This window comes from Lampris incognitus, chromosome 5 (assembly GCF_029633865.1).
Source record: "Lampris incognitus isolate fLamInc1 chromosome 5, fLamInc1.hap2, whole genome shotgun sequence".
Taxonomy (NCBI): domain Eukaryota; kingdom Metazoa; phylum Chordata; class Actinopteri; order Lampriformes; family Lampridae; genus Lampris; species Lampris incognitus.
Genome location: NC_079215.1, coordinates 67,662,143 through 67,689,795, shown reverse-complemented (window position 1 = coordinate 67,689,795; position 27,653 = coordinate 67,662,143). Strand labels below are relative to the sequence as shown.

Below are 27,653 nucleotides of genomic sequence, written 5' to 3'. Positions count from 1 at the left end.
TCATATCGCCTTCTAAAAGCAATCAGAATATTGAGTTTCACCACAAACGTCATTTAGCTGTCAGTGTTTATGTGAAGGCGAAAACTATTTTACTGCAAAATTGAAGATAAAATGCGGCAGCCCACGTAAGATGTGATGGAAAAGCTGACCTGCTCAGCCACATAGATCACCTGTCGATGACGTCATCAGAAATCCACCAACCCGTAATAAAAAATAATGGTAACACTTTAGTATGGGGAACATAACAAAACTTAATTACTAGTGAATTAGCAATGATCGAGGTGTCACTTTAGTATGGGGAACATATTCTAAGCAACAAAAACTTAATTTACAGTAATGTAACACTATGAACACTTGTAGTTTTGTTTGTTGTTATGTAAGAACAGACCGTATTCATTAAGTGTTAGTAAGGGAGAATAACTCTTCTTGTGGTACTACCACCTTATAAAGGCCATACCAAGCAAAGCATATTGAGATGGTGCTACTAATAAGCAATACTTCTGAGCTTATAGAGGGAAAACTCATAGTTAATGGCTTACTGGTTGTATAATAAGGCCATGCAGAATAAGGCATTAATGAGTACATAATAATGACCAATTAAGAGCCAATATGTTGCTAATTTGCATGCTAATAAGCACCTACTTAATGGTGACTACGTTCCCCATACTGAAGTGTTACCGAAATAATATATCGAAGAATTAATTTCACCGTAACGAGAAAATATTGTAGACTATTAGGGAGTTATTACGCAATTCTGTTTCATTGTATGATGGCGACCCCTGCTGGTTGGCGTACCACGGTGCAGCGGACATAGACGGGTTCGCGGCGTATTTAATGTGCTGTTAATTCGAAGCAAATTAAAACATCGCAGAGCGTGGAATCAAAGCCATCCATGGAAAACACAACAGGAAAAAGGTGTCGCAGCTAGAAGTGAATCAATAGCGTGACTGGGCTGGTCTTGATAGGCTAGACGGATAGATAGATAGAGAGATCGCAGAGTGCCGTTCCGGCGGAGGGATTTCCCTTCCAATCTCGCAGGCAAGGGGTAAACAACTCCCACAGACCGCAGCTCGCCTCGGCGAAGCCGGTGCGTAAAAACCCTTCCGCCGAGGGAAGTAGGGCCCGCTAATCGCTCGATTTCCTAAACGTTCGCGACCGTGAGACGTCCGCTCTCGCGCACGTAACGCACAGCGAGGGAAGGGAACGGCTCGGAACCGCGAGGGATTGGGCGTCCGGACGGGGAAAGCCGCCGTGTTTAAAATGGAGGCGCCAGCCCGGACCGCGGCACAGCGACGCGCCGCCGCCGCAGCGCAGGGACGTACTGCGAGCGACGGGCGGCGGAAAAACTAGAGACGCGCGTTCCCCGGACACATTGTGCTGCTCCTCCGCCTGGAGAAACCCGGCAGCGGGGGACATGCCCGGCATGATGGACAAAGGCTCGGAGTATCTGGGCAAGGGGCGCTCCAACGGAACCAAAAGCCCCTCCAACGCGTCCAACGGTCATTTTTCCGAGGAGAGTGGAAGCGACGACGAGCACGGTAAGGTAGCCTCGAACACGCGTCTTCTGAAGCACTCGTCGTGTGTTGTTCGTCATGTGGAGCGGGGCTGCAGCCGCTGCTGCTGCCGCTGCTGGGAAAGTAAACCTGCTCTGCTCCCTTTTCTCTTCCGCAGATGTCGGAATGCGCGTCGGATCCGACTACCAGGCCAATATTCCGGATTTCGATCCCGGTAAGAGCGTGCAGCCAGCACTAGAAGTAGCCCTGGGCACCGCCGGGGGCTGTGAAACGTCGCTAGATTAGCGATTACACAAGTGAGAACACACAACGGCACACGCCAACGTGTTGCCGCGGCGGCGCCGGCGGCACAGAGGGACGCCAGGGGAGAAGCGCGGCGTTCGCCGCCGCGCTCCCGTGTTGTGCGGGACGTCGCGTCGGTCATGTGAACGGGAGACATGTGGACCGAGGCTACCGTCTGCTCCGAAGTGCCACTTAGTGGTTTGTCTCCTCAACTTACCCGCCGCCTCTAACCCGGGATCGCGGCGAATTCCTCATTTCCTAGGGCTGCGATGGCTAGTGTCGCCCCTTTTAAGAAGAAAAGTCGATTTTAATTCAACATATCCTTCCTCTCTCCCTCAAGTAGAATGTTTAATGGCTCGTTTGTCATTCCCTTTACTGGCTGGTTAGTGCAGTACTGTAGGGCTTCGTCCACTATAGTACTCCGTTCCGTTCCGTTCCGTTCTGATCATTTGTTCACTGTCTTTCCAACTGCTTCTGTTGGTGTTTGCCTGAAACGAGACACGGTGGTGCAGCGGTTAGCGCGGTCGCCTCACAGCAAGAGGGTCGTGGGTTCGAGCCCCCGGGGTAGTCCAACCTTGAGGGTCGTCCCGGGTCGTCCCCCTTGTGGAGTTTGCATGTTCTCCCCGTGTCTGCGTGGGTTTCCTCCGGGGCTCCGGTTTCCTCCCACAGTCCAAAGACATGTAGGTCAGGTGAATCAGACGTACTGAATTGTCCCTAGGTGTGTGGTGTGGTATGGTGTGGTGTGGTGTGGTGGTGGGGGGAGGGGGACTCTGTGATGGTCTGGCAGTCTGTCCAGGGTGTCTCCCCGCCTGCCGCCCAGTGGCTGCTGGGATAGGCTCCAGCATCCCTGAGAGCATGATAAGCAGTTTGGATGATGGATGGAGACTAAAGACACATTTGCAGCTGTGGTAGAACAATGAAGTTCTGTTATTTTTTATTGTGCTGGGTCGGCGGTGTGCAGGTCTGAGCAGATACTCGGATAAAGACAGCGGAGGGATGCTGGTCTGGTCTCCCAACCACACCATTATGGACTCTAAACGTAAGACAACTTTCGTTCCTACCTTCTCTTTATGTCTATGTCCCTCTGTCAGGTCTTTGAATCGAACCTTAACCCAAACTCGGTTTTCCTCCACAGTGGATGAGTACATCGCCATCGCCAAGGAGAAGCACGGTTACAACGTGGAGCAGGTAGGCCGTCTTCTCACCCGCTTTCACAAAACCCTTTTTACAGCCCAGACTGAGGCAGCAGTCTGTAACTTTGACACGCGTGTTAAAACACAGCAGGGTTCGGGCGTCCGGGTAGCGCGGCGGTCGATTCCATTGCCTACTAACATGGGGATCGCTGGTTCGAATCCCCGTGTTACCTCCGGCTTGGTCGGGCGTCCCTACAGATACAATTGGCCGTGTCTGCGTGAGGGAAGCCGGATGTGGGTATGTATCCTGGTCACTGCACTAGCACCTCCTCTGGTTGGCCGGGGGGGGGGGACTGGGGGCAATAGCATGATCCTCCCATGCGCTACGTCCTCCTGGTGAAACTCCTCACTGTCAGGTGAAAAGAAGCGGCTGGTGACTCCCCATGTATCAGAGGAGACATGTGGTAGACTGCAGCCCTCGCCAGAGGGGGTGGAGCAGAGACCAGGACAGCTCAGAAGTGTGGGGTAATTGGCTGGGTACAATTGGGGAGAAAAGGGGGGGGATCCCCCCCCCCCAAAAAAAGAAAGACTAAACACAGCAGGGTTCTTCTGGATGGGAAAGAACATGTGAAGAAATTGATGAGCAGATTTCCCGAATACGAGATATATTTACAAACTTTACCTCCGTCTTCCTTCATAACCCGTCGTAAAGATGCGCTCAGCGCTGTGTATTAAACAACAAAATTACTCATCACGGACAAAATAAACCCTTAAACCAGGGGTGGGCAGTCTTCTCCAGAAAGGGCCCATGTGGGTGAAGGTTTTTGCTCCCACCAAGCAGTTACACCTGGTCCCACTAAAAAACCAGTAGAGTCTTTGCTGAGGAACTCGATTAGGAGATACAGGTGTGTAACTGCTCGATTGGAACAAGAACCTTCACCCACACCGGCCCTTTCTGCAGACGACTGCCCACCCCTGCCTTAAACCCTCTTGCTCGTGGTCTCAACATTAAACCAACAGTCCATGTAAACAAAATATATACAAAATATTTATTAAGTCCACCTCAGCTCGCCCTAAAGCAGTGGTCTCCAACCCTGCTCCTGGAGAGCTACCATCCTGCTCCTGGAGAGCTACCATCCTGCTCCTGGAGAGCTACAACCCTGCTCCTGGAGAGCTACCATCTTGTTCTTGGAGAGCTACAACCCTGCTCCTGGAGAGCTACTATCCTGCTCCTGGAGAGCTACAACCCTGCTCCTGGAGAGCTACCATCTTGTTCTTGGAGAGCTACAACCCTGCTCCTGGAGAGCTACTATCCTGCTCCTGGAGAGCTACAACCCTGCTCCTGGAGAGCTACCATCCTGCTCCTGGAGAGCTACAACCCTGCTCCTGGAGAGCTACCATCTTGTTCTTGGAGAGCTACAACCCTGCTCCTGGAGAGCTACTATCCTGCTCCTGGAGAGCGATCATACTGCAGTTTCCCATGCCAACCCTAATTTAACATACCTGATTCTACTAATGACCTACTTACCAAGCCCTTGGTTAATTGAATCTGACGTGTTAAGTCAAGGGTTGGAGTGAAAACCGGCAGCAGGGTAGCTCTCCAGGAGCAGGGTAGCTTTCCAGGAGCAAGGTAGCTCTCCAGGAGCAGGGTTGGACACCACTGCCCTAAAGACTCTTTTACCTCCAACCAAGGAAACAAGAAGAAGGCCGCCGAAGGTGAACAGCATTCCTGCATCAATTTAAAAAGAAAAAAATCCACACAAAAAAAAACAAGAATTCACAAAAAACGCATGATCACTTGTTAACGGTATACCACGGCAGAAAAAATCAGAATGAAATGGGTCTCAGCAGGCCCAGCGGATGAGAGTGATCCAAGAAGCCATGGGTACTTGTTTGTGCCAAGCGGGCGTCCACTCATGGGAGATGAGCCACAAGCGAGAGGGGCGGCTTGCAGTACTCCTTCAGACGTTCTACTCCACAGTTCATTTACATTGCTTTATTCTCAGTACTTCTATTGAAACAAACTAAGGAGTATTTTTGTAGTAGTACCTGCACTATTTCCAACTGGTGCCACACAGATCATTCACCCACTTCCTGCTCTCCCTGCGAATACATACATACCATGAGGAACCACATACATACCATGAGGAAACACTTACATAGCATGAGGAGACACATACATACCATGAGGTGACACACACATACCACGAGGAGACACACACATACACCATGAGGAGACACACATACCATGAGAAGAGACACACACATACCATGAGGAGACACACACATACCATGAGGAGACACTAGAAACAAGTCTTGTATCACATGATAAAGGAAAATACATATAGCTGTCATATCTCATAGCAAAATCCAGTGTAATATTTGTGACCTTCACGATGTGGTAAGAAATGGCCGGACAGGCGTCCGGGTGGCGTGGCGGTCTATTCTGTTGCCTACCAACACGGGGATCACTGGTTCGAATCCCCGTGTTACCTCCGGCTTGGTCGGGCATCCCTACAGACCCAACTGGCCATGTCTGCGGGTGGGAAGCCGGATGTGGGCATGTGTCCTGGTCGCTGCACTAGCGCCTCCTCTGGTCAGTCCGGGTGCCTGTTGGGGGGGGGGGGGCTGGGGGGAATAGTGTGGTCCTCCCACACGCTACATCCCCCTGGTGAAACTCCTCACTGGCAAGTGAGAAGAAGCGGCTGATGGCTCCACGTGTATGGGAGGAGGCATGTGGTAGTCTGCAGCCCTCCCTGGATCAGCAGAGGGGGCGGAGCAGAGACCGGGACGGCTCGGAAGAGTGGGGTGATTGGCCGGGTACAGTTGGGGCAATAAAGAGGGGGGGGGATTCTGTCAGGTTGAAACGTGTGTGGTGTGTGAGGACCTGTTCAGGGTTTAGAAGTGCACAGCGGAGTGTGTAGCGGTGTGGGAGTGTGTAGCGGTGGGAGTGTGTAGCGGTGTGGGAGTGTGTGGCGGTGGGGGAGTGTGTAGCGGTGTGGGAGTGTGTAGCGGTGTGGGAGTGTGTAGCGGTGGGAGTGTGTAGCGGTGTGGGAGTGTGTAGCGGTGGGGGAGTGTGTAGCGGTGGGGGAGTGTGTAGCGGTGGGGGAGTGTGTAGCGGTGAGGGAGTGTGTAGCGGTGTGGGAGTGTAGCGGTGGGAGTGTGTAGCGGTGTGGGAGTGTGTAGCGGTGTGGGAGTGTAGCGGTGGGGGAGTGTGTAGCGGTGGGGGAGTGTGTAGCGGTGGGAGTGTGTAGCGGTGTGGGAGTGTGTAGCGGTGGGGGAGTGTGTAGCGGTGGGGGAGTGTGTAGCGGTGTGGGAGTGTAGCGGTGGGAGTGTGTAGCGGTGTGGGAGTGTGTAGCGGTGTGGGAGTGTGTAGCGGTGTGGGAGTGTGTAGCGGTGGGGGAGTGTGTAGCGGTGTGGGAGTGTGTAGCGAGGGGAGTGTGTAGCGGTGTGGGAGTGTGTAGCGGTGTGGGAGTGTGTAGCGGTGTGGGAGTGTGTAGCGGTGTGGGAGTGTAGCGGTGGGGGAGTGTGTAGCGGTGTGGGAGTGTGTAGCGAGGGGAGTGTGTAGCGGTGTGGGAGTGTGTAGCGGTGGGAGTGTGTAGCGGTGTGGGAGTGTGTAGCGGTGGTCATCGGCCAGTATGAAGTGCACCTTTTGGTTAAAGTCTGACTCAGAATGAGGGAAATCAGAAGAACACAGTGCATTGTGGGATATTGGCAGAACGTGTTGGTTGCTGCAGGGTGTTATGGGGAGACGGGGAGGGTTTCATCATCACAGGCTGCAGGCTCACAGACGTTTACTGCTCCACACATGTAAAGCGCCTCCTCGTCGCACAGTCTCAGCACCTCATGGGGAACAGTGGAAGCGGTGAAAACCAAGCAGGATGTTTCACGACGCTGTGCTCTCATCCCCGGTGTCCCTGTCTGATTCGCTTTCACACCGCGTCCTGTCCCAGCTGGACGTGGACCCCGACGTCGGCTTTAAGCAGCGTTTTAGGACCGGCTGGCCCAGCAGCAGATTGTGCGCTGACATGTCACACCGGTGGAAAAAGAGCCACGCGTCGCGTCCGTGAAGCCTGCAGCCCGGGTGTGACGGATGGCGGCGGCGCACATTTGTCGCTGGGGAAAGGTGTAGCTTGAAACCGAGGGTGGACAGCAGTGGTGGTATGTGGCGTGCGACCGCAGGTTGTGTGACGCGGTTGTGTGTCGGCAGGCTCTGGGGATGCTGTTCTGGCACAAGCACAACATAGAGAAGTCTCTGGCCGACCTGCCCAACTTCACTCCTTTCCCAGACGAGTGGACGGTGGAGGACAAGGTTCTGTTTGAGCAGGCCTTCAGCTTCCACGGCAAGAGCTTCCACCGGATCCAGCAGATGGTAAAAACCCTCCGGAACATTCTCCACATCAAGCCTCGTTTCACATAACCACTGTTAGTTTTCCCGGTGACGCACAACCTAGTCGGAGCTAACTCAACACCCTCAGCTAGCAGTAGGTTGTCTTTACAATAGAATGTATCACACCAGGGCGTCCGGGTGGCGTGGCGGTCTATTCCGTTGCCTACCAACACGGGGATCACCTGTTCGAATCCCCGTGTTGCCTCCGGCTTAGTCGGGCGTCCCTACAGACGCAATTGGCCGTGTCTGCGGGTGGGAAGCCGCATGTGGGTGTGTGCTGGTCGCTGCACTAGCGCCTCCTCTGGTCAGCCAGGGCGCCTGTTCAGGGGGGAGGGGGAACTGGGGGGGAATAGTGTGATCCTCCCACGCGCTACATCCCCCTGGTGAAACTCCTCACTGTCAGGTGAAAAGAAGCGGCTGGTGACTCCACATGTATGGGAGGAGGCATGTGGTAGTCTGCAGCCCTCCCCGGATCAGCAGAGGGGGTGGAGCAGAGACCGGGACGGCTCGGAAGAGCGGGGTAATTGGCCGGGTACAGTCGGGGAGAAAATGGGGGGAAATTTCCAAAAGAGAACATTTTTAGGAGCAGTGTCACCTGGAAGTGACTTGAAATTCTTAAGTTTTAGGTTTTTTCTCATTCATGTAGGTAGGTATTTCCGTTTGATGTAAAACCATAAATCCAAACTAAGTATTTAATTTACTCCACTGGGTGTATTGTAGAAGATCCGTGAAGTTGGTTGTCATATCAGATGAAACATGTTTTAATATTTGTTCCTCTGTACCTGGGTGTCATTGAATGGGTTTTGTTCTTCTTGTCGCTGCTGTAGTTACCAGACAAATCCATCTCCAGTCTGGTGAAATACTACTACTCCTGGAAGAAGACCCGCTCCAGAACCAGCCTGATGGACCGGCAGGCCCGGAAACTGGCCAGCAGGAACAGCCAGGATGACAGGTAGTGAGTGGTGTGCCAGCATGAAGCCGGTGTGTTGCCAGTGCCGCGGCCAGGGGTGTCCAGACTTGCCGAAGACACACCTGTGTTCATAGCTGTGCAAGATCGCCTGTGTGACACGCGTCATAGATCTGTTACAGTTTACTTTATTTACTGACTTGATATGAAATATTTACTCACCAAGTAGCTCAAGAATTCTTTTGAAACATTTTAAAATTCATTCAAAGCAGCAACACACCCATTTAAACCAGACGGGTCACCAGCCTCTGCTAAATGAAATTGTAACATTGTAACCAGTATACGTACAATGTACAGTACAGTATATACAACATGTACAGTACAGTCTATACAACATGTACAGCACAGTATATACAACATGTACAGTACAGTATATACACCATGTACAGTACAGTATGTACAACATGTACAGTACAGTATATACAACATGTACAGCACAGTATATACAACATGTACAATACAGTATATACAACATGTACAGTACAGTATATACAACATGCACAGCACAGTATATACAACATGTACAATACAGTATATACAACATGTACAGTACAGTATATACAATATGTACTATACAGTATATACACCATGTACAGTATAGTATATGCAACATGTAGAGTACAGTATGTACATGTAGAGTACAGTATATACAACATGTACTATACAGTATATACAACATGTACAGTGCAGTATATACAACATGTACAGCACAGTATATACAACATGTACTATACAGTATATACAACATGTACAGTACAGTATATACAACATAGTTGGATTTATTGACAGTGTTGAGTGTTCATTTGAATGACAGCCTGCAGAAAGAAACTGTTTTTATATCTGGTTGTTTTGGGGTACAGTGCTCTGTAGCGCCTACCGGAGGGGTGGAGTTGGAACAGGTTGTGACCAGGGTGTGATGGGTCTGCAGTGATGTTGCCTGCCCGTTTCCTGAGTCTGGAGGTGTATAAGTCCTGAATGGAGGGCAGGTCGGCACCAGCGATTTTCTCTGCTGACTTAACTGTCCCTTGTGGTCTGTCCCTGTCCTGTTTGGTGGCTGATTCAAACCAGACAGTGCTGGATGTGCAGAGGACAGACTGGATTATTGTAGTGTAGAACTGAATCAGCAGTTCCTGAGGCAGGTTGAACTTCTTGAGCTGGTGGAGAAAGTACATCCTCTGCTGGGCCTTTTTGATGATTGTGTCTATGTTGGATGCCACCTTAGGTCCTGGGAGATTGTGGAACCCAGAAATCTGTAGGTTTTCACCGTAGACACCATGCGTGCTGTTGAGTATGGTGGGGGTGGCAGTGTTGGGGGGTCTCCTCCTGAAGTCCACCGTCATCTCCACTGCTTTGAGCGTGTTCAGCTCCAGGTTGTTATGGCCACATCAGAGGGCCAGCTGATCAACCTCCCATCTACATGCAGACTTGTCACCATCCCGGTTAAGGCCAATGATGGTTGTGTCGTCCGCAAACTTCAAGAGTTTAACAGACTGGTCACCCAAGGTGCAGTCACTTGTATAGAGGGAGAAGAGTAGAGGGGAGAGCACACATCCCTGGGGGGCGCCAGTGCTGATTGTCCGGGTGCTGTTTGTGATTTTCCCCAGCCTCATCAGCTGCCTCCTGTCTGTCAGGAGTATTTAATCCACTGGCAGATGGGGGCTGGTACAGTGAGCGGGGTGAATTTGGAGTGGAGGATATCTGGGACGATGCTGTTGAACACTGAGCTGAAGACCACAAACTGGACCCTTGCGTGTGTCCCTGGGGAGTTGAGGTGTTGGAATATGTAGTGCAATCCCATGTTGACTACATCATCCACTGACCTGTTTGCTTGGTAGGCAAACTGCAGGGGGTCGAGCAGGGGGCCTGTGATGTCCTTCAGGTGGGCCAACACCAGTCTCTCAAAGGATTTCATGACCACAGACATTAGGGCAACGGGCCTGTAGTCATTTAATCCTGTGATACGGGGCTTCTTGGAGACCCGGATGATAGTGGAGCTCTTGAAGCAGGAGGGGACTTCACACAGCTCCAGTGGTGTGTTGAAGATCAGTGTGAAAATGGGGGCCAGCTGGTCAGCACAGACTTCCAGACAGGAGGGCGACATGCCATCCAGACCCAGTGCCTTCCTGGTCTTCTGTCTCTGGAAGAGCTGGCGCACGTCCTCAACACAGAGTGCGGATGGGGGGAGGGTAGTTGCTGGCAGGGGGTTGCAGATGGTTGTATGTTGTGGCTGGAGAGGGTGAGGGGTGTGAAAGTTTGCTTTTCAAACTTGTAAAACCCATTTAGGTCATCAGCCAGTTGATCATTCCTTGCAGTGTGGGAGGATGGTCTCCTGTAGTTGGTAATATCTTTCAAACCTCTCCAGACTGATGATGGGTCATTGGCAGAAAACCTGTTTTCAGCTTTTCAGAGTAGTACCCTTTTGCCACTCTGATCTGCTTTGTGAGTGTATTTCTGGCTTGGTTGTACCAGATCCTATCTCCACTTCTGTAGGCTTCCTGTTTGACCTGACGAAGCTGCCTGAGTTTTGCTGTGTGTCAGTAGATGCAGCCTCAAAGACACTCCAGTCAGTGCAGTCGAGGCAGGCCTGGAGCTCCAGTTTTGACTCACTGGTCCATTTCCTCACAGTTTTAACCACAGGATTTACAGATGGTAGTTTCTGCCTGTAGGTTGGGATGAGATGAATCAAACAGTGATCAGAGAGGTCCAGGGCTGCATAGGGGACAGAGTGACAGGCGTCCTTTAATATTGTGTTGCAATGACCCAGAGGGTTTTTGTCTCTGGTGGGACATTTGACATGCTGTCTGTATTTTGGCAGTTCGTGGCTGAGGTTTGCTCTGTTAAAATCCCCAAGGATAATGAGAAGGGAGTCTGGATATTTGTGCTCCATGTTTGTAGTTTGATCAGCCAGGTGTTTTAATGCCTCTTTAACACAGGTCTGGGGTGGTATATGGACACCGACCACAATAGAATAGAATGGTTTACAGTCAATAAAAAGGTGTCTAAGTGAGCCGTACAGCAATCTTCACTTATTTCCCGATAGCTCCATTTCATGGTCTGCTCGGAGGAGTTGGAACTGTGGCAGATGAAGTATACTGTCCGGTATGTGCTCACTAAGCCAGGTTTCAGTGAGAAACAGGGCAGCAGATTTGGAAAAGTCCGAGTTTTTTTCCCATTCAGGAGCAGCAGTTCGTCCATCTTGTTGGCCGGAGAGTGGACATTGGCCAGGTGGACTGACGGGAGCGCGGTTGTAAAAAAAATGTTCAGTTAAGGTCATTAAACAGAGTCTGTTCAGGTTGTCCAGTGGACAGTTGGGAGTTCTTCCCTGCTGGATGTGATCAGTGAGTGGGCGCTGGAAACGAAACAAATAAACAAAAATGGAAACAGTAGAAGAGAGCACAGAACCAAGGCTACTTACTGTCTTTGGTGTCATCTTGATGACGACGATGGCTGAGGAAGTCACTTTAGATGAGTGATGAAAAGTTTCTCCCAGTTAAACGTCGTGTCCAGATGAACTGACTCAACTTCCTGTGAGTTCTTACCTGGCTTACTGAGCATGAAGACAAAATGTTCTAGAAGGTCTGACTGTCGACCCGTTTCTGCTTCTGCTTTCAGTGATGAGGAAATGGAAGAGGCCAATCCCATCGAAGCAAATGACAGTGACTACGACCCGAACAAGGAAACCAAGAAAGAGGTGACCACACACACCCAATCGCAACATACCACATACACCCCATCACAACATACACTCCTCACAACACAGCTGGTGTTGAGCCTCTCTCCTCCCCGCAGAGCCAGGTGGAGCCCCTGACGCTGGGCTCTAAATTGGGAATAGGCCGGCGGGAACACCAGACCCTACAACACCGCCACCACTCCCAGCGCTCCAAGTGCCGTCCACCCAAAGGCATGTATCTCACCCAGGAGGATGTGGTAGCCGTGTCCTGCAGCGCCAACGCCGCCAGCACCGTCCTCCGTCAGCTGGATATGGAGCTGGTGTCCCTGAAGAGACAGGTGAGAGACAGGACAAACCTCATCATCTCTCCTCCTCCATCACTCCCATCACTCCTCCTCACAGTTGGGGGGGTTGATGGAGGTGAAGGAGACTGGAGGCTGATCATGTTTCATCTCACAGCACTTACTGTAACTGTGAATCTGAAGCTGTCTGTGACAAAATTGTGATGTAGGGCTTCACAAATAAAATCGAGTTGAACTGACGTTGATAAAAGTTAAAATGAGTTTCAATGCAAGTCTGTCAAAACATTCGAGATAATTCAGATTCAGACAACTTTATTTGTCCCACAAGGGCAACTCAGTTCCACAATCTACCCAGACCATACACAGACTCACAGACAAGCGGCAATCAGCAGTATGTCGGAGACAATAGACAGATCAGTACATGGGCAAGAGATGCACACTGGCGCCCTCGTGTGGCCATATACACAGATCAGTACATGGGCAAGAGATGCAGACTGGCGCCCTCGTGTGGCCATAGATGGGGCAGTACATGGGCAAGAGATGCACATTGGCGCCCTCGTGTGGCCATGCATGCAGACTCGCATGAGGACCAGGCAAAGGATAAAAATTCACACAAGTTAAAAGAATGAATAAATAAATGAAGAATTCTAAAATGCTTTGCACGTTACATTCCACCGCTACAGTCGGTGAACTACAGACCCACAAGCCATGTGACAAACACACAAGGTATAAACCAACTATTGTGGTTTAACACAAAAGAAAGCATTCATTTAAAATGACTACTCTCAGCATTTACCAGCCTGATAGCAGAAGGAATGAAGGACTTAGAATAGCGACTTGTTTTCCTAAGGGGCGCTTTATAGCGCCGGCCTGAGGGCATTACAGTGAATTAACTGGAAAGGACGTGGTCAGATTGGTAATAACTCATTTTGCTTTCTGGGCCACACGTTTCTCCCAGAGGGAGCACAAGTCTCTCTGCTGGACTCCATCATCCTGGAGCAGACCTTCACCATACTGTGTAGGCTGTTCCTGTCTTTCACACACAACCCAGTAAACCAACAAATAAAGTCAAGTCAAGTAGGTTTTATTTGTCTCCAGAGGGCCAATTGTTGTTTAGCAGCAGCAACATTTAAACACACAAATACTCCACAGAACACATCAGGCAAATAAGTACAAATAAATACAACTTGTAGTGAGGAGAATGAAGCCAACGAGAAGCAGTGTTAATCCAGGTGGAGCTGGTACTACCTCTTACTGCTGGAGTTTATCCAGGTGGAGCTGGTACCACCTCTTATTGTGGGAGTTTATCCAGGTGGAGCTGCTACTACCTCTTACTGCTGGAGTGTATCCAGGTGGAGCTGGTACCACCTCTTATTGTGGGAGTTTATCCAGGTGGAGCTGCTACTACCTCTTACTGCTGGAGTGTATCCAGGTGGAGCTGGTACTACCTCTTACTGTTGGAGTTTATCCAGGTGGAGCTGGTACTACCTCTTACTGTGGGAGTTTATCCAGATGGAGCTGGCAGTACCTCTTACTGCTGGAGTTTATCCAGGTGGAGCTGGTACTATCTCTAACTGTTGGAGTTTATCCAGATGGAGCTGGCAGTACCTGTTACTGCTGGAGTTTATCCAGGTGGAGCTGGTACTACCTCTTACTGCTGGAGTTTATCCAGGTGGAGCTGGTACTACCCCTTACTGTGGGAGTTTATCCAGGTGGAGCTGGTACTACCTGTTACTGCTGGAGTTTATCCAGGCGGAGCTGGTACTACCTCTTACTGTGGGAGTTTATCCAGGTGGCGCTGGTACTACCCCTTACTGTTGGAGTTTATCCAGATGGAGCTGGCAGTACCTCTTACTGCTGGAGTTTATCCAGGTGGAACTGCTACTATCTGTTACTGCTGGAGTTTATCCAGGTTCTTACTGCTGGAGTTTATCCGGGTGGAGCTGGTACTTCCGCTTACTGCTGGAGTTTATCCAGGTGGAGCTGGTACTACCTGTTACTGTTGGAGTTTATCCAGGCAGAGCTGGTACTACCTCTTACTGTTGGAGTTTATCCAGGTGGCGCTGGTACTACCTGTTACTGCTGGAGTTTATCCAGGCGGAGCTGGTACTACCTCTTACTGTGGGAGTTTATCCAGGTGGAGCTGGTACTACCTCTTACTGCTGGAGTTTATCCAGGTGGAGCTGGTAGTACCGCTTACTGTGGGAGTTTATCCAGGTGGAGCTGCTACTACCTCTTACTGCTGGAGTTTATCCAGGTGGAGCTGGTACTACCTCTTGGAGTTTATCCAGGTGGAGCTGGTACTACCTCTTACTGCTGGGGTTAAGCAGTGAAATGTCTGAGGGAATGTTTGTATCTATTGGTTTTGACTACAGGGTATTTCAAGCGGGAACCAGAAGGCCAGGTCTGAGCCCCTACGTGCAGGGGGTGGTGCTGTCAGACAGGAAGGATTCTGCTTTCCTGAACATCCGCTTGTTATATAAACCAGACGCCTTATTATGGATGCCACTGCTTTTCTGGGCACTCTGCCTCTGATTGGCCAGTACTCGTTGCCTCCGTTGGTTGGGTTGGTTAAGGTTAGGGTTAGGGCGGAGTTAGGTGTAAGGCTAGCTAATCAGAGCCAGAGTAGGGGTGGCTTCTCCTGGAATCCTAGCTCCTGGGTGCTACGCAGCGCGTGTCTTGCCCAGAAAAGCAGTGGGATCCATAATAACGCAAACCAGACAGACTATTCTGTTGGTACCTGTGATGCTACTGCACACCTTCACGAATCAACAGCAGTTCATTGTCATTTCTTACATGTACTTGCACAGCAGTGCAACACAAAAGACAAAAACACACATCCCAAATTTCCCAAAAACGACACCACCAAAAAACATAGAACAGAAAGAACAAAGTAAAAAAAAAAAACCCACAAAGTTCACAACACAGTCCAAAACATCCCTCTCTTCAGAGAGCGAACGCCAGCCACGATGGCTATCGGAACTGCCGTTCTGCATGGGCTAGCAGTTAGCTTAGCCTGCTCCGCTTCCACGTCCTGTCAGACTGCCCTTGGTGTCTCCTCTTCGGGCACAGCTCCGGGCAGGGCCGTGGTCCTTGGGCCTACCGGATGCAGCAGACCAGGCTCCCTCCGCCGCTCCAACGCCAGCTCTCCCAGCCAGACACCTTTGACACACCTCCCCGCACTCCACACGACACAGACACAGACAAAACCACTGCACAGTCGATGCTAGGCGAGGCCGCCGCCAGACCGCCTCGGTGTTTCCTCTCGGGCGCAGCTCTAGGCAGGGCCGTAAGCTCTCTCAGCCGATTCAACGCCAGCTCTCCTGGCCATTAAATGAAGAAAAAAATCGACGATCAAAATAAAAACTTCACACGAAGACACAAACTTGGACAGAGACATGGGCAGAGACACTGCATAGTCGGTACCGGGTGAGGCCGCTGCAAATGTGAGTTCGCTGCGCCATTTTCCCACGCGCAGTTTCTTGGTCGCCTCTGTTAGTGCACTTTCTCTTTAAGGTTGAGAGAGACGCACCAACTGATAAAAGTGAAAGTAGTAACTCACTCAATAAAAGATCTGTAGAACAAAGTCAACAGGGACCTGTCCACACCTAGCTTAGCAGCCTCCTCAGACACAAGAGACGCTGCTGGGTTTTTTTTTTTAAATTTTATTTGCATAACAAATTGGTATGACAATCAAAGTTCAGCTTGTTATCGGATATAGTGCCTAAGTACTGGTATGACTCAACAATGTCAACCTCCTGACTATAAGTCTTAGTGATGACCATTACTCTTAGTGTTGACTGACCATTAGTCTTAGTGTTGACTCACCATTAGTCATAGTGATGACCATTACTCTTAGTGTTGACTGACCATTAGTCTTAGTGATGACCATTAGTCTTAGTGTTGACTCACTATTAGTCTTAGTGATGATCATTAGTCTTAGTGTTGACTCACTATTAGTCTTAGTGATGACCATTACTCTTAGTGTTGACTGACCATTAGTCTTAGTGTTGACTCACCATTAGTCTTAGTGATGACCATTACTCTTAGTGTTGACTGACCATTACTCTTAGTGTTGACTGACCATTAGTCTTAGTGATGACCATTAGTCTTAGTGTTGACTGACCATTAGTCTTAGTGATGACCATTAGTCTTAGTGTTGACTGACCATTAGTGTTAGTGATGACCATTACTCTTACTGTTTACCATTAGTCTTAGCGTTGACTGACCATTAGTCTCAGTGTTGACTATTAGTCTTAGTGTTTACCATTAGTCTTAGTGATGATCATTAATCTTAGTGTTTACCATTAGTCTTAGTGATGACCATTAGTCTTAGTGTTTACCATTAGTCTTAGTGTTGACTATTAGTCTTAGTGTTTACCATTAGTCTTAGTGATGACCATTAGTCTTAGTGTTTTCCATTAGTCTTAGTGTTGACTATTAGTCTTAGTGTTTACCATTAGTCTTAGTGATGACCATTAGTCTTAGTGTTTACCATTATTCTTAGTGATGACCATTAGTCTGACTGTTGACTGACCATTAGTCTTAGTGATTACCATTAGTCTTAGTGTTGACTGACCATTAGTCTTTGTGTTGACCATTAGTCTTAGTGTTGACTGACCATTAGTCTTAGTGATGACATTAATCTTACTGTTTACCATTAGTTTTAGTGATGACCATTAGTCTTAGTGTTGACTGACCATTAGTCTTAGTGTCGACTATTAGTCTTAGTATTTACCATTCGTCTTAGTGATGACCACTAGTCTTAGTGATGACCATTAGTCTTAGTGATGACCATTAGTCTTAGTTATGACCATTAGTCTTAGTGTTGACTGACCATTAGTCTTGGTGATGACCATTAGTCTTAGTGTTGACTATTAGTCTTAGTATTTACCATTAGTCTTGGTGATGACCACTAGTCTTAGTGATGACCATTAGTCTTAGTTATGACCATTAGTCTTAGTGTTGACTGACCATTAGTCTTGGTGATGACCATTAGTCTTAGTGTTGACCATTAGTCTTAGTGTTGACCATTAGTCTTAGTGATGACTGACTATTAGTCTTAGTGTTGACCATTAGTCTTATTGATGACCATTAGTCTTAGTGTTGACTGACCATTAGTCTTAGTGTTGACCATTAATCTTAGTGATGACCGTTAGTCTTAGTGTTGACCATTAATCTTAGTGTTGACCATAAGTCTTGTGTTAACCCTTAGTTTTCGCCCCCAGTTATAGCCGGCCAATTACCCCATGCTTCCGGTCTCTGCTCCACCCCTCTGCCAATCTGGGGAGGGCTGCAGGCTACCACATGTCTCCTCCCATACATGTGGAGTCGCCAGCCACTTCTTTTCACCTGACAGTGAGGAGTTTCACCAGGGGGACGTAGCGTGTGGGAGGATTACGCCATTCCCCCCCAGTCCCCCCCGCCGAACAGGCGCCCCGACCGACCAGAGGAGGTGCTAGTGCAGCAACTAGGACACATACCCACATCCAGCTTCCCACCCGCAGACACGGCCAGTTGTGTCTGTAGGGACGCCCGACCAAGCTAGAGGCAACACGGGGATTTGATCCTGCGATCCCCAGTCATATCTAAATCTAAAGCGTCAGTCCATCCTTACTGTTCTCCGTCTCATTCCAGTCTGGTCTGATCAAACCACTGAACTCCTCCGACTGATCTGCGTCATACGGAGCTACAGCAAGTCCACATGAGTTCTGACTTCACATCCAGACTCTGGTCACATGGACACATCAGATATTCATCTGGTTGTGTCTCACAAATAAAAAATGGCACAACTGTAGTGTAATAGATGTACTTCCATGTGTGTTTTGTGTTCATACTGCTCTAGAAATACAAAGCTGCTACAGATGTGTTGGGAAGTCGGAGTGGGGTTGGATGTGAGATGTTGGGAAGTCGGAGTGGGGTGGATGTGAGATGTTGGGAAGTCGGAGTGGGGTGGATGTGAGATGTTGGGAAGTTGGAGTGGGGTTGGATGTGAGATGTTGGGAAGTCGGAGTGGGGTGGATGTGAGATGTTGGGAAGTCAGAGTGGGGTGGATGTGAGATGTTGGGAAGTCGGAGCGGGGTGGATGTGAGATGTTGGGAAGTCAGAGTGGGGTGGATGTGAGATGTTGGGAAGTCGGAGTGGGGTGGATGTGAGATGTTGGGAAGTCGGAGTGGGGTGGATGTGAGATTTTGGGAAGTTGGAGTGGGGTTGGATGTGAGATGCAGTATGAATACGTTGTCACTGCTGCAGCACGTCTGATGATTCCTCATGTTCTCGTTGTCCAGGTTCAGAATGCCAAACAGATGAACGGCGGTCTGAAGCACCTGATGGAGTCTGGGATTGACGAGTTCAGGCTCCCAGAGGTTAAAACTCTCACAAAATTTTCATTTTATATACACACACACAAACAGATACATACAGTTGTAAAGTTGAAGTTGTGGTTAGTTGGTAAAGCTTATGACGTCGAAGCGAAGTGTGTTTGGTACACCAGGGCTTTGTCTTGGTACACCAGGGGTTTGCAGGGGTTTATCTTGGGGGTGTGTTCATAAAGACTAGGAAATGAACAGAACGTTTTAAAGTAAAGGAAACAAACCTTGTTCAGAATCAAACTTAACTAAGGTGATTATCATTTCTGCATAGCCTCCCCCCCCGTTTTCTCCCCCAGTTGTACCTGGCCAATTACCCCACTCTTCCGAGCCATCCCGGTCACTGCTCCACCCCCTCTGCTGATCCGGGGAGGGCTGCAGACTACCACATGCCTTCTCCCATACATGTGGAGTCACCAGCAGTGCGTGGGAGGATCACACTATTCCCCCCCCAGTTCCCCCTCCCCCCCGAACAGGCGCCCCGACCGACCAGAGGAGGTGCTAGTGCAGCGATCAGGACACATAACCCACATCCGGCTTCCCACCCGCAGACATGGCCAATCGTGTCTGTAGGGACGCCCGACCAAGCGGGAAGTAAGATGGGGATTTGAACCGGAGATCCCTGTGTTGAGGGGCAACGGAATAGACCGCCACACCACCCGGATGCCCCTTAATACCCATTTTTAAGTCATGAAAGAGATATCTTTCAGAGTACAATACTACGTACCAATAGGTAAATGGCTGTCGTACATTGAAAAGACTGGATCTGGAGGAACAGAGATGTTGTGTAGAAGTATTAGTTAAAATACTTAACAAAATCATTTTGAGCAAATGTCTCTGAGTGAGCTTTTCCTCGCTGCTTTGGGAGGTCACCAGCAGAGGGCGACATGGCCACGTTTCTTTCCTTTTCTTGTCTGGTCAGTTGCTTCCATTCAGTAACTTTAACTCTTATGTTGTCTTCCGGGTCAAAATGAGCCATAGCAGTGTTGAGCAGCAGAGAAAAACTCTACATGATGTGTCCTCAACTGACATGTGATGACTTTTCCTACAGTCACCCCAACGTTACAGTCACCCCAACATTACAAACAGTCACCCCAACGTTACAAACAGTCACCCCAACATTAAAAGCCATCACCCCAACATTACAAACAGTGAAACACTGTTTGTGTTCATATTTCCATGAAAGCTGTACACCACCAGGGTACTAAGATGGTCTTAGAGTCATGTTTGACCCTAAGACATGTTGGGGTCATGTGACCCTATAAAGACGAGTGGTGTCCACTGATTAAGTGCAGTCTTTCTGCACTGTGAGGAGGCAAAACCCAGATAGTCACACAGTTTGTGATGAATGACAGCTTGTTTCTTCGTGCAGAATAGATTTGAGGTTTAAAATTAAATTAAGTTGGATGTCCAGGTGGCGTGGTGGTCTATTCCGTTGCCTACCAACACAGGTATCGTCGGTCTGAATCCCTGTGTTACCTCCGGCTTGGTCGGGCATCCCTACAGACACAGCTGGCCATGTCTGCGGGTGGGAAGCTGGATGTGGGTGTGTGTCCTGGTCACTGCAGTAGCGCCTCCTCTGGTCGGCCAGGGGTGCCTGTTCGGGGAGGGGGGGGGACTGGGGGGAATAACGTGATCCTCCCACGTTCTATGTCCCCCTGGTGAAACTCCTCACTGTCCGGTGAAAAGAAGCGGCTGGTGACTCCACATGTATGGGAGGAGGCACGAGGTAGTCTGCAGCCCTCCCCAGATCAGCGGGGGGGGGCAGAGACCAGGGAGGCTCGGAAGAGTGGGGTAATTTGCTGGGTACAATTGGGGGGGGGGATCCACGTAAAAAAAGATGAGGTTGCTTTAATTTAGAGGTTTAATGAAGGCGGGTCAGAAGTGACCCTTAAGACCAGGGCAGTGTACACTGTGTGGACACCACCAGGGTGGAAACCTCAACACCTCACAGTCCTCAGTAAGTTAAACAGCAAACTTCAGGACTGTACCTTTAAAATCTGCCTTCTGTTTTAGTGCAACCAGAAAGTGAACGCTCGCTGGACCACCGACGAACAGCTGCTCGCCGTTCAAGGTAAGACACCACAACCAGTCAGTAAGTTCATAACAGCCAGTCTGTCACCAGTGTGAGACACTCTAAATCTGGCTTCTTTGACACGTGGGACGGGTTCGACATGGCGGTCGTTCAGTTAAATCATATAAAGGAGAATACAGAACACTGTGAAGGAAAAATCTGAAGTGTTTTTCAGAATATGTTTAAAGAGTCACTCAGAATATAAGTATACTTGACTATGTAAAGTATGTTTGGCTGTGTAAAGTATGTTTGACCATGTATGTTTGACTGTATAAAGGGATTTTTATGGATGATGGCAATCGTGCTGAGAAAGCACAAAGGAAAACTTGCAACTCCACCAACAGGTGCAGTCTGTATAAGGCTACGGTCACACATGCGTGAAATTAATGTTGGCGAATATTCACCTCCCACTCACTTCCCTGCTATGCTTCCCTGCTATGCTTCCATCCTATACTTCCCTGCTATGCTTCCCTGCTATGCTTCCACCCTATGCTTCCCTGCTATGCTTCCCTGCTATGCTTCCATCCTATACTTCCCTGCTATGCTTCCCTGCTATGCTTCCCTGCTATGCTTCCATCCTATGCTTCCCTGCTATGCTTCCATCCTATGCTTCCCTGCTATGCTTCCCTGCTATGCTTCCATCCTATGCTTCCCTGCTATGTGAGCAAAGCAGCGAATAAAACGTTTGATTCTGTTGGCGAATGACATTTGCATCTTCACTTCGCGTGGAATTCAACTTTGGTGAACCCCCCCCTTTTTTTTCTCCCCAATTGTACTTGGCCAATCACTCCTCTCTTCTGAGCCATCCTGGTCTCTGCTCCAATCCCTCTGCCGATGCGGTGAGGGCTGCAGACAACCACATGTCTCCTCCGATACATGTGGAGTCACCAGCCGCTTCTTTTCACCTGACAGTGAGGAGTTTCCCCAGGGGGACATAGCGCGTGGGAGGATCACGCTATTCCCCCCAGTTCCCCCTCCCGCCCTGAACAAGCGCCCCGACCGACCAGAGGAGGCGCTAGTGCAACGACCACGGCACATCCCCACATCCGACTTCCCACCTGCAGACACGGCTAATGGTGTCTGTAGGGACACCCGACCAAGCCGGAGGTAACACGGGGATTTGAACCGCCGATCCCCGTGTTGGTAGGCAATGGAATAGACCGCCATGCTACCCGGGACCCCCAACTTTGGTGAACTTTGACCGGCGAATCTGCAGCCTCAACCAACAGCAAAGAATGTGTGTGTGGCTGGCCCCACTTGGAGCCACATCCTGCACTTCCCACATTCAGCACGACAAGGTATGAATTTCGCCTCGGCAGGCAGTGGTCAGTCGCCTGCATGTGTGACCGTAGCCTAATATGGACATCGTCTCTGTTACTGATGAGGGAAGCTCATTTTCTCCACCAAAACGGCATCTTAACTTTCATTAGAGATGAAATTCACTAAACCCAGAAATGATCCTGCAAACCTTTGGCCAGTAAAAAAAAAATGCAAACGTGGTACATGGTGATTCTAGGATAGCAGGGAATTCTGTCATCCAGCCTGTGTGTGGTTTTACCTCTGATGGATTCAAACACAATAAAAACTCCCATCATCCTCTAGGGGTCAGGAAGTACGGCAAAGACTTCCAGGCGATCGCCGATGTCATCGGTAACAAGACTGTTGGCCAGGTGAAGAACTTCTTCGTAAACTACCGGCGCCGTTTCAACTTGGAGGAGGTACTTCAGGAGTGGGAGGCGGAGCAAGGAACCCGAGCCCCCAATGGAGACAGCGCCACCTCTGGCGAGGAGGGGAAGAACTGCTCCACAACTCCTTCAGGGAAGAGCACAGATGAGGAGGATGAGGAGGTGAAGGAGCGCCCCATTCTTTCTCTAGAAAACTAAGTCAAGTAAAATAAACTAAGCCAGCATAGAAATGTCTGTCCTGTTCTCAGAGAAATTTCCTCAAATAGCAACTAAAATAATTCTTACTTTCTTAGGTTGACATATTTGCCCAGTTAAGAAACAAAAATACGAGACAGATAGACAGGCTATAATTATATATATATATATCACTTTGTCACTGCATTTTTACAGTGAGTGTTAAACCAGCGAGTGTTAATCCAGCGAGTGTTAAACCAGTGTTAAACCAGCGAGTGTTAAACCAGTGTTAAACCAGCGAGTGTTAAACCAGTAGGTTGGCACTGCTGAGTTCAGGAAAGGAGTCAGTGGGGAAAAAACAGAGGTTGAACAAATTGGAGTCTTTCTAAGGTCATTTGTTGCAGCAGTAGTGTAACAAAAGTGAAGAAGTATGTTCCTGTTGATAAACTTATTTTAATAGAAATATTTTCTCATTCTTCAATATGTCTGTGAATGTTCTCATTCATTCTTCAATAGACTTCAGTGGAGAAGCAACCAGTTGAGTTTAGAAACCCTGATTAAATCGCCAGCAGATATGACAATCAACTTCAACTCCACCTCTCCCCTCCTCTTCTCTCTCTTCACAGGGTCAGGTGACCTCCTCCGGTCCATCTCCCGTGGCGACCCAGACTCCAGTGACATCCAGCGCCTCCCTCAACCAGCCCCCCCCTCTGCTCCGCCCCTCCTTGCCGGCTACGCCTGCGCTGCACCGCCAGCCTCCCCCTCTGCAACAGCAGGCCCGCTTCCTCCAGCCCCGCCCTGCCCTCAACCAGCCCCCACCCCTAATACGCCCCTCCAACCCCCTGCCCCCCCGCCTAAACCCTCGCCCGGCTGCCCCTGCCTCCCTCAACAACAGCCCCGGGGCTGTGGGGGCCAGTCTGAGCTCCTCCCAGCAGATGTCCGGCCTGGCAGGCCACCAATCAGAAACAGCCTCTTCGTCATCCCTCCACTAATGGCTGAAGCCGATTGTGTGGAGAAGGCGGGACATCAGCAGAGGAAGATGTTTGTCGTCTTTGTGGAACCTGTCAGTCACAGATGTTTAACTGGAGTCTGTTTCCTGATTTTGTTTGACCTTACAGTTGAGCTATGATGTTAGTAAAGGTTGTGGTTCGCCTATCAGAGCTGTCATGTCACCTTGTTGGAAAAGTAACAACAGACGGAACAAAGAAGATTTCTAAGAAGGTTGAATCAGTTCATCTGGACTCGGCGTTTATTGACAGATATGTTTCGTCACTCAACTAAGTCAGTACGTTTACATGATGTTAGAAAAAGTGGATTTATTGTGTTAGTCCGACTAAAACTGGACTTTTAATAAACATGTAACCAACCGTGTTTGTCCGACTGAAATTGTACTAGATTGAATTTCTGGAAGCGGGACTAACACACCTAGATGATGCGGTTGGGGATGGATTTACTCTGGCATGTATACGCTTCAGTCGGCCCTGAACTGGCCTTAGCGTTCTGTGCATGGACCATAGTTCCCGCGGCCCAATAGCAACCAGCTGAAAGGGGGCATAGCACCACCTACCGTACCGGGGTCGGACATACTTCTGTCAATAAATCGATTCTCCCCCCGGTTCTTGTGTACTGGAATGACGACAGTAGTCCAATTACATGGCCTAACCGAGCTGTAACCGTAACACCACTTAACTTTGCATGTAAACACAGTCAGTGTTGGGGGAATTGGGGAATAGTTGCAATCACAGTATTGTAACCATTGCAACTATTCCCCAGTCCTCTGTGACTCGTACACAATGGCCGTTGTAACTCTAGTTAATGGTCACTCCTATTTGCATATGAACCCGGTTGTTGGTTTGGGTCGTTATGCCCCTGTATTGTTTATAAGGGTGGGGACACCTGCAGTCAGGTGAGACTGAAGAGGTCACTTAGATGATGATGAGACATTTCTGTCAGTAAACGTTGTGTCCAGATGACCTGATTCAACTTTCTGTGAGTTTCTTACCTGGGTTATTGAGCAGAATCAAGACATTCAAGAACAGCAAGTTGAAGAAACGAATAAGGGCCATGAAAACCACAATAAAACGTGTGTTTGGCATATCTTTTGCTAACGTTAGCTTGATAAATAAATTAGCAAACTGGCTAGCATACAGAGCAACTAGACAAATAATGGTTAGAATGTATTAAGTTCAACTAAGGACCATGTAGATGCTTTAATAAATGAAAGCTCACACTGCGTTCCAGTGAAAACTAAGTATATTGTGAAGTTGGAGTTTAGGAAAGCAGTTCTTGACAGCATGTGTCTTTCTGTTCCGTGATGTCTGACGACTAGCTCAGATAAGTCAGAGTTAACGAATCGCCCGAGTTTCTGTCTTGAAGTTTAGACTCCGAGGGGATGTTCCACTACATAACTCCAACTAGGATGTCTCACATCCCGACGTCTGAAGTCAAATAAGTTGCAGCATTTGCCACAGCTGCGTCATTGGACATAGGAAGGTGAAGGGTGATTTATGTCCTGTTGTTACTCATCCGGCTGTCTGCTCTCTCTGGAAGACCGCCACCGACGCTTTACAGTCAGTTCAGTGTTGTGTACAGTAGCTTAGGATAAACCTGTCTGTTTTATTAATTTAAATAATTTAAAACTCACTAATCGACTTCTTGTGGTAGTAGCATTTTAACGCAAGTGTTGCTACCCTTTTGATACTGTTGACAACTGGTATTACTGCCTTCCGCCACTAGAGGGACGCGATAACTGGTATTACTGCCTTCTGCCATTAGAGGGACGTGATAACTGATATTACTGCCTTCTGCCACTAGAGGGTCGTGGTAACTGGTATTACTGCCTTCTGCCACTAGAGGGACGTGACAACTGGTATTACTGCCTTCCGCCACTAAAGGGGCGTGACAACTGGTATTACTGCCTTCCGCCACTAGAGGGTTGTAATAACTGGTATTACTGCCTTCCGCCACTAGAGGGTCGGGGGTCTTCCTGGTAGTGTAATTAAACCTGGTGACGTCATAGAGGAACGGAAACTCTTCAGTTCATTTGGAGCTGTTATTACCCGGAGGCAACGTTGTAATGTGACACGTCACCTGGCAGGACACCAACACTTTCATGCTGTTGTTGATTAGTTTATATTAATTTAACCTCATCACCAGTACTGAAATAATATGTACTTTTGTTTTATGTACTTTTATTATTAACACAATACTGGTGTTGACAGTGCCGAGATAAAATGATGTGTTACTCTGATGTTTTCCACAAACCCATCGACTTATCCGACTACGAACACAGACCTCGACGTTCTTGTCGTCCAGTCAGCGGTTGTTTCTGAACCTCGGAATCTGGAACATTTTCTTGAAACCTTTGACGGACCAGACTGATGAATACTGACGTCATCAATGTTAGTTTGACTCGATATCGTGACTGCATCTCTTACAAGGCTTTCAATTCCATTTATAAGAAACGGCATCCTAACCAAGTCAACGATCCAGAAACCTGCAGGATCCGGTCTGTAACACTGCTTTGACTTGATCAACCAGTCTTTTTGGATTCATAAATTCATGAATGCTGCTCTTTAAAGATGCTGTTTGTCTTTTCTACCTGAGTGGTGCCCTCTGCTGTCCTGTAACATGAAACGCAACAAATCAAACCAGACGAGACGAGACGAGCTAAATGAACTAGAAGTTAAGTTTCCTTTATTAGCCCCCTTGGGGAAATTCAGTTACTGCAGATTACCCCATCCTAGCTGTGACCTGTGCAGCGAGGAGCAGTGGGCTGCCGCCTTCATGCGGCACCCGGGGACCAGCTCCAGTTCTTTTTTTATTTAAATAGGATTTGTTTATAAGATTTTCAACACATACAGCAACATAACATAACATAACACGTGATTTTTAAAAGAAACATTGCCAGATTTTATTAAATGGCCCATTAGAGCCATGAAGGGAGTGTTGAAATTTCTCCAGCTTCTCAAAGGACAGGGCCTCCTTTACCCAGTGGGTATGGGGAGGCGGAGGCGGGGGCTCTTCCAGTGCGTCAGAATAACACGCCTCGCTAATAATGTGAGAGAAGCTGCAAATTCCACAGCATAGGGCGGCAGTGAGTGGCCAGTGGGTAGGACACCAAACAGGGCCACTAAGGGAGAGGGGCGGATGTAGGTAGACGTGATAGCTGAAAGGGAACCAAAAACCGACTTCCAAAACAAGGACAGTGCGGAACAAGCCCAGAACATGTGGAGGAGATTAGCTGGTCCTGAGTGACATTTATACATTTATTTCTGATTCTTCCCTTTTTCTCCCAATTTAGTGGCCAATCGATCCCTATTTTAATTCAAACACCCACCCTCGTACTGCATCATGCGTTCGCCAACTGCATCTCTCCGGCCGGCAGTCTGGAAGGAGACGCCTCCCCACTGTCGTGACAAGGCGACTCCAGGCCGAACCACTGCTTCCCCCCCCCCCACACACACCCAGACGCATTCATGTGACGAACACAAGCCGACTCCGCCCCCCTCCAGAAGACAGCGCAGCCAATTGTTGCTGCTTCATCGAGTCCGGCCATCGTGGGATCTGACGAGACCGGGGCGCGAACCCCGGTCCCCAGTGGGCAACTGCATCGACGCAAAGCCGATGCTTAGACCGCTACGCCACCGCGGACCTCCCTGAGTGACATTTATCAGTTTGCATCAGTTCCAGGGCAGATGCGGACTAGTTTGCTTTTAGGCCAGTGCACTCTATGAACCACCTTACACTGTAAAACCCCATGACAGACACAACTAGACCATGTGTGGACCCGCCTCAAAACTGACTGCCAGACCTTGGGCTCTGTTTCAATATTGAGTTCCTCAGACCAAGTCCTGCGTAAATGATCAGAGGACGAGGGTTGGCATGTGAGGAGAGAGTTGTGTATCTTTGAAAACTATTTCTTCAGCATATCAGCTCCCTCGCGCTCCCACCATCCCACTTCTGACACCAATGCAGCGAATTAGGGGGGGGGGCGGCTGGGAACCGCCGCAGCCGGGACGCGAACCCGGGTCTCCCGCACCACGGGCGACTGCGCTAACCAGTCAGCTAATGGGGCCGACCCGTTAGCCAAGG

The 27,653-nt window shown here is 49.2% G+C and overlaps 1 protein-coding gene across 3 annotated transcripts; it reads left to right on the top strand.

The window, feature by feature from the left end:
• The first annotated feature begins 1,045 nt into the window (after positions 1 to 1,045).
• Positions 1,046 to 24,532, top strand: rcor3 (REST corepressor 3). 3 transcript variants are annotated; one of them, XM_056279798.1, is made up of 12 exons: positions 1,046 to 1,538; positions 1,672 to 1,728; positions 2,758 to 2,835; positions 2,932 to 2,984; positions 7,140 to 7,301; positions 8,147 to 8,271; positions 11,899 to 11,977; positions 12,076 to 12,294; positions 18,546 to 18,623; positions 20,643 to 20,700; positions 22,303 to 22,547; positions 23,186 to 24,532. In XM_056279798.1, exons 1-12 carry the CDS (start codon positions 1,415 to 1,417, stop codon positions 23,549 to 23,551), a joined length of 1,644 nt encoding a protein of 547 aa, XP_056135773.1. In that variant the 5' UTR covers positions 1,046 to 1,414; the 3' UTR covers positions 23,552 to 24,532. The 3 variants fall into 3 exon arrangements, with proteins under 3 accessions (XP_056135773.1, XP_056135772.1, XP_056135774.1); XM_056279797.1 differs by having other exon boundaries at positions 8,147 to 8,274; XM_056279799.1 differs by lacking the exons at positions 1,046 to 1,538; positions 1,672 to 1,728 and adding an exon at positions 1,835 to 1,994 and having other exon boundaries at positions 8,147 to 8,274.
• The last annotated feature ends 3,121 nt before the right edge of the window (positions 24,533 to 27,653 follow it).

Excerpts from the sequence above, each read along its gene's own strand:
- rcor3 (XM_056279797.1), top strand. The coding sequence starts at position 1,415 with ATGCCCGGCATGATGGACAAAGGCTCGGAGTATCTGGGCAAGGGGCGC. Across the intron at positions 11,978-12,075 it reads ACAAGGAAACCAAGAAAGAG|AGCCAGGTGGAGCCCCTGAC; the intron begins GTGACCACACAC and ends TCCTCCCCGCAG. Across the intron at positions 22,548-23,185 it reads CAGATGAGGAGGATGAGGAG|GGTCAGGTGACCTCCTCCGG; the intron begins GTGAAGGAGCGC and ends CTCTCTTCACAG.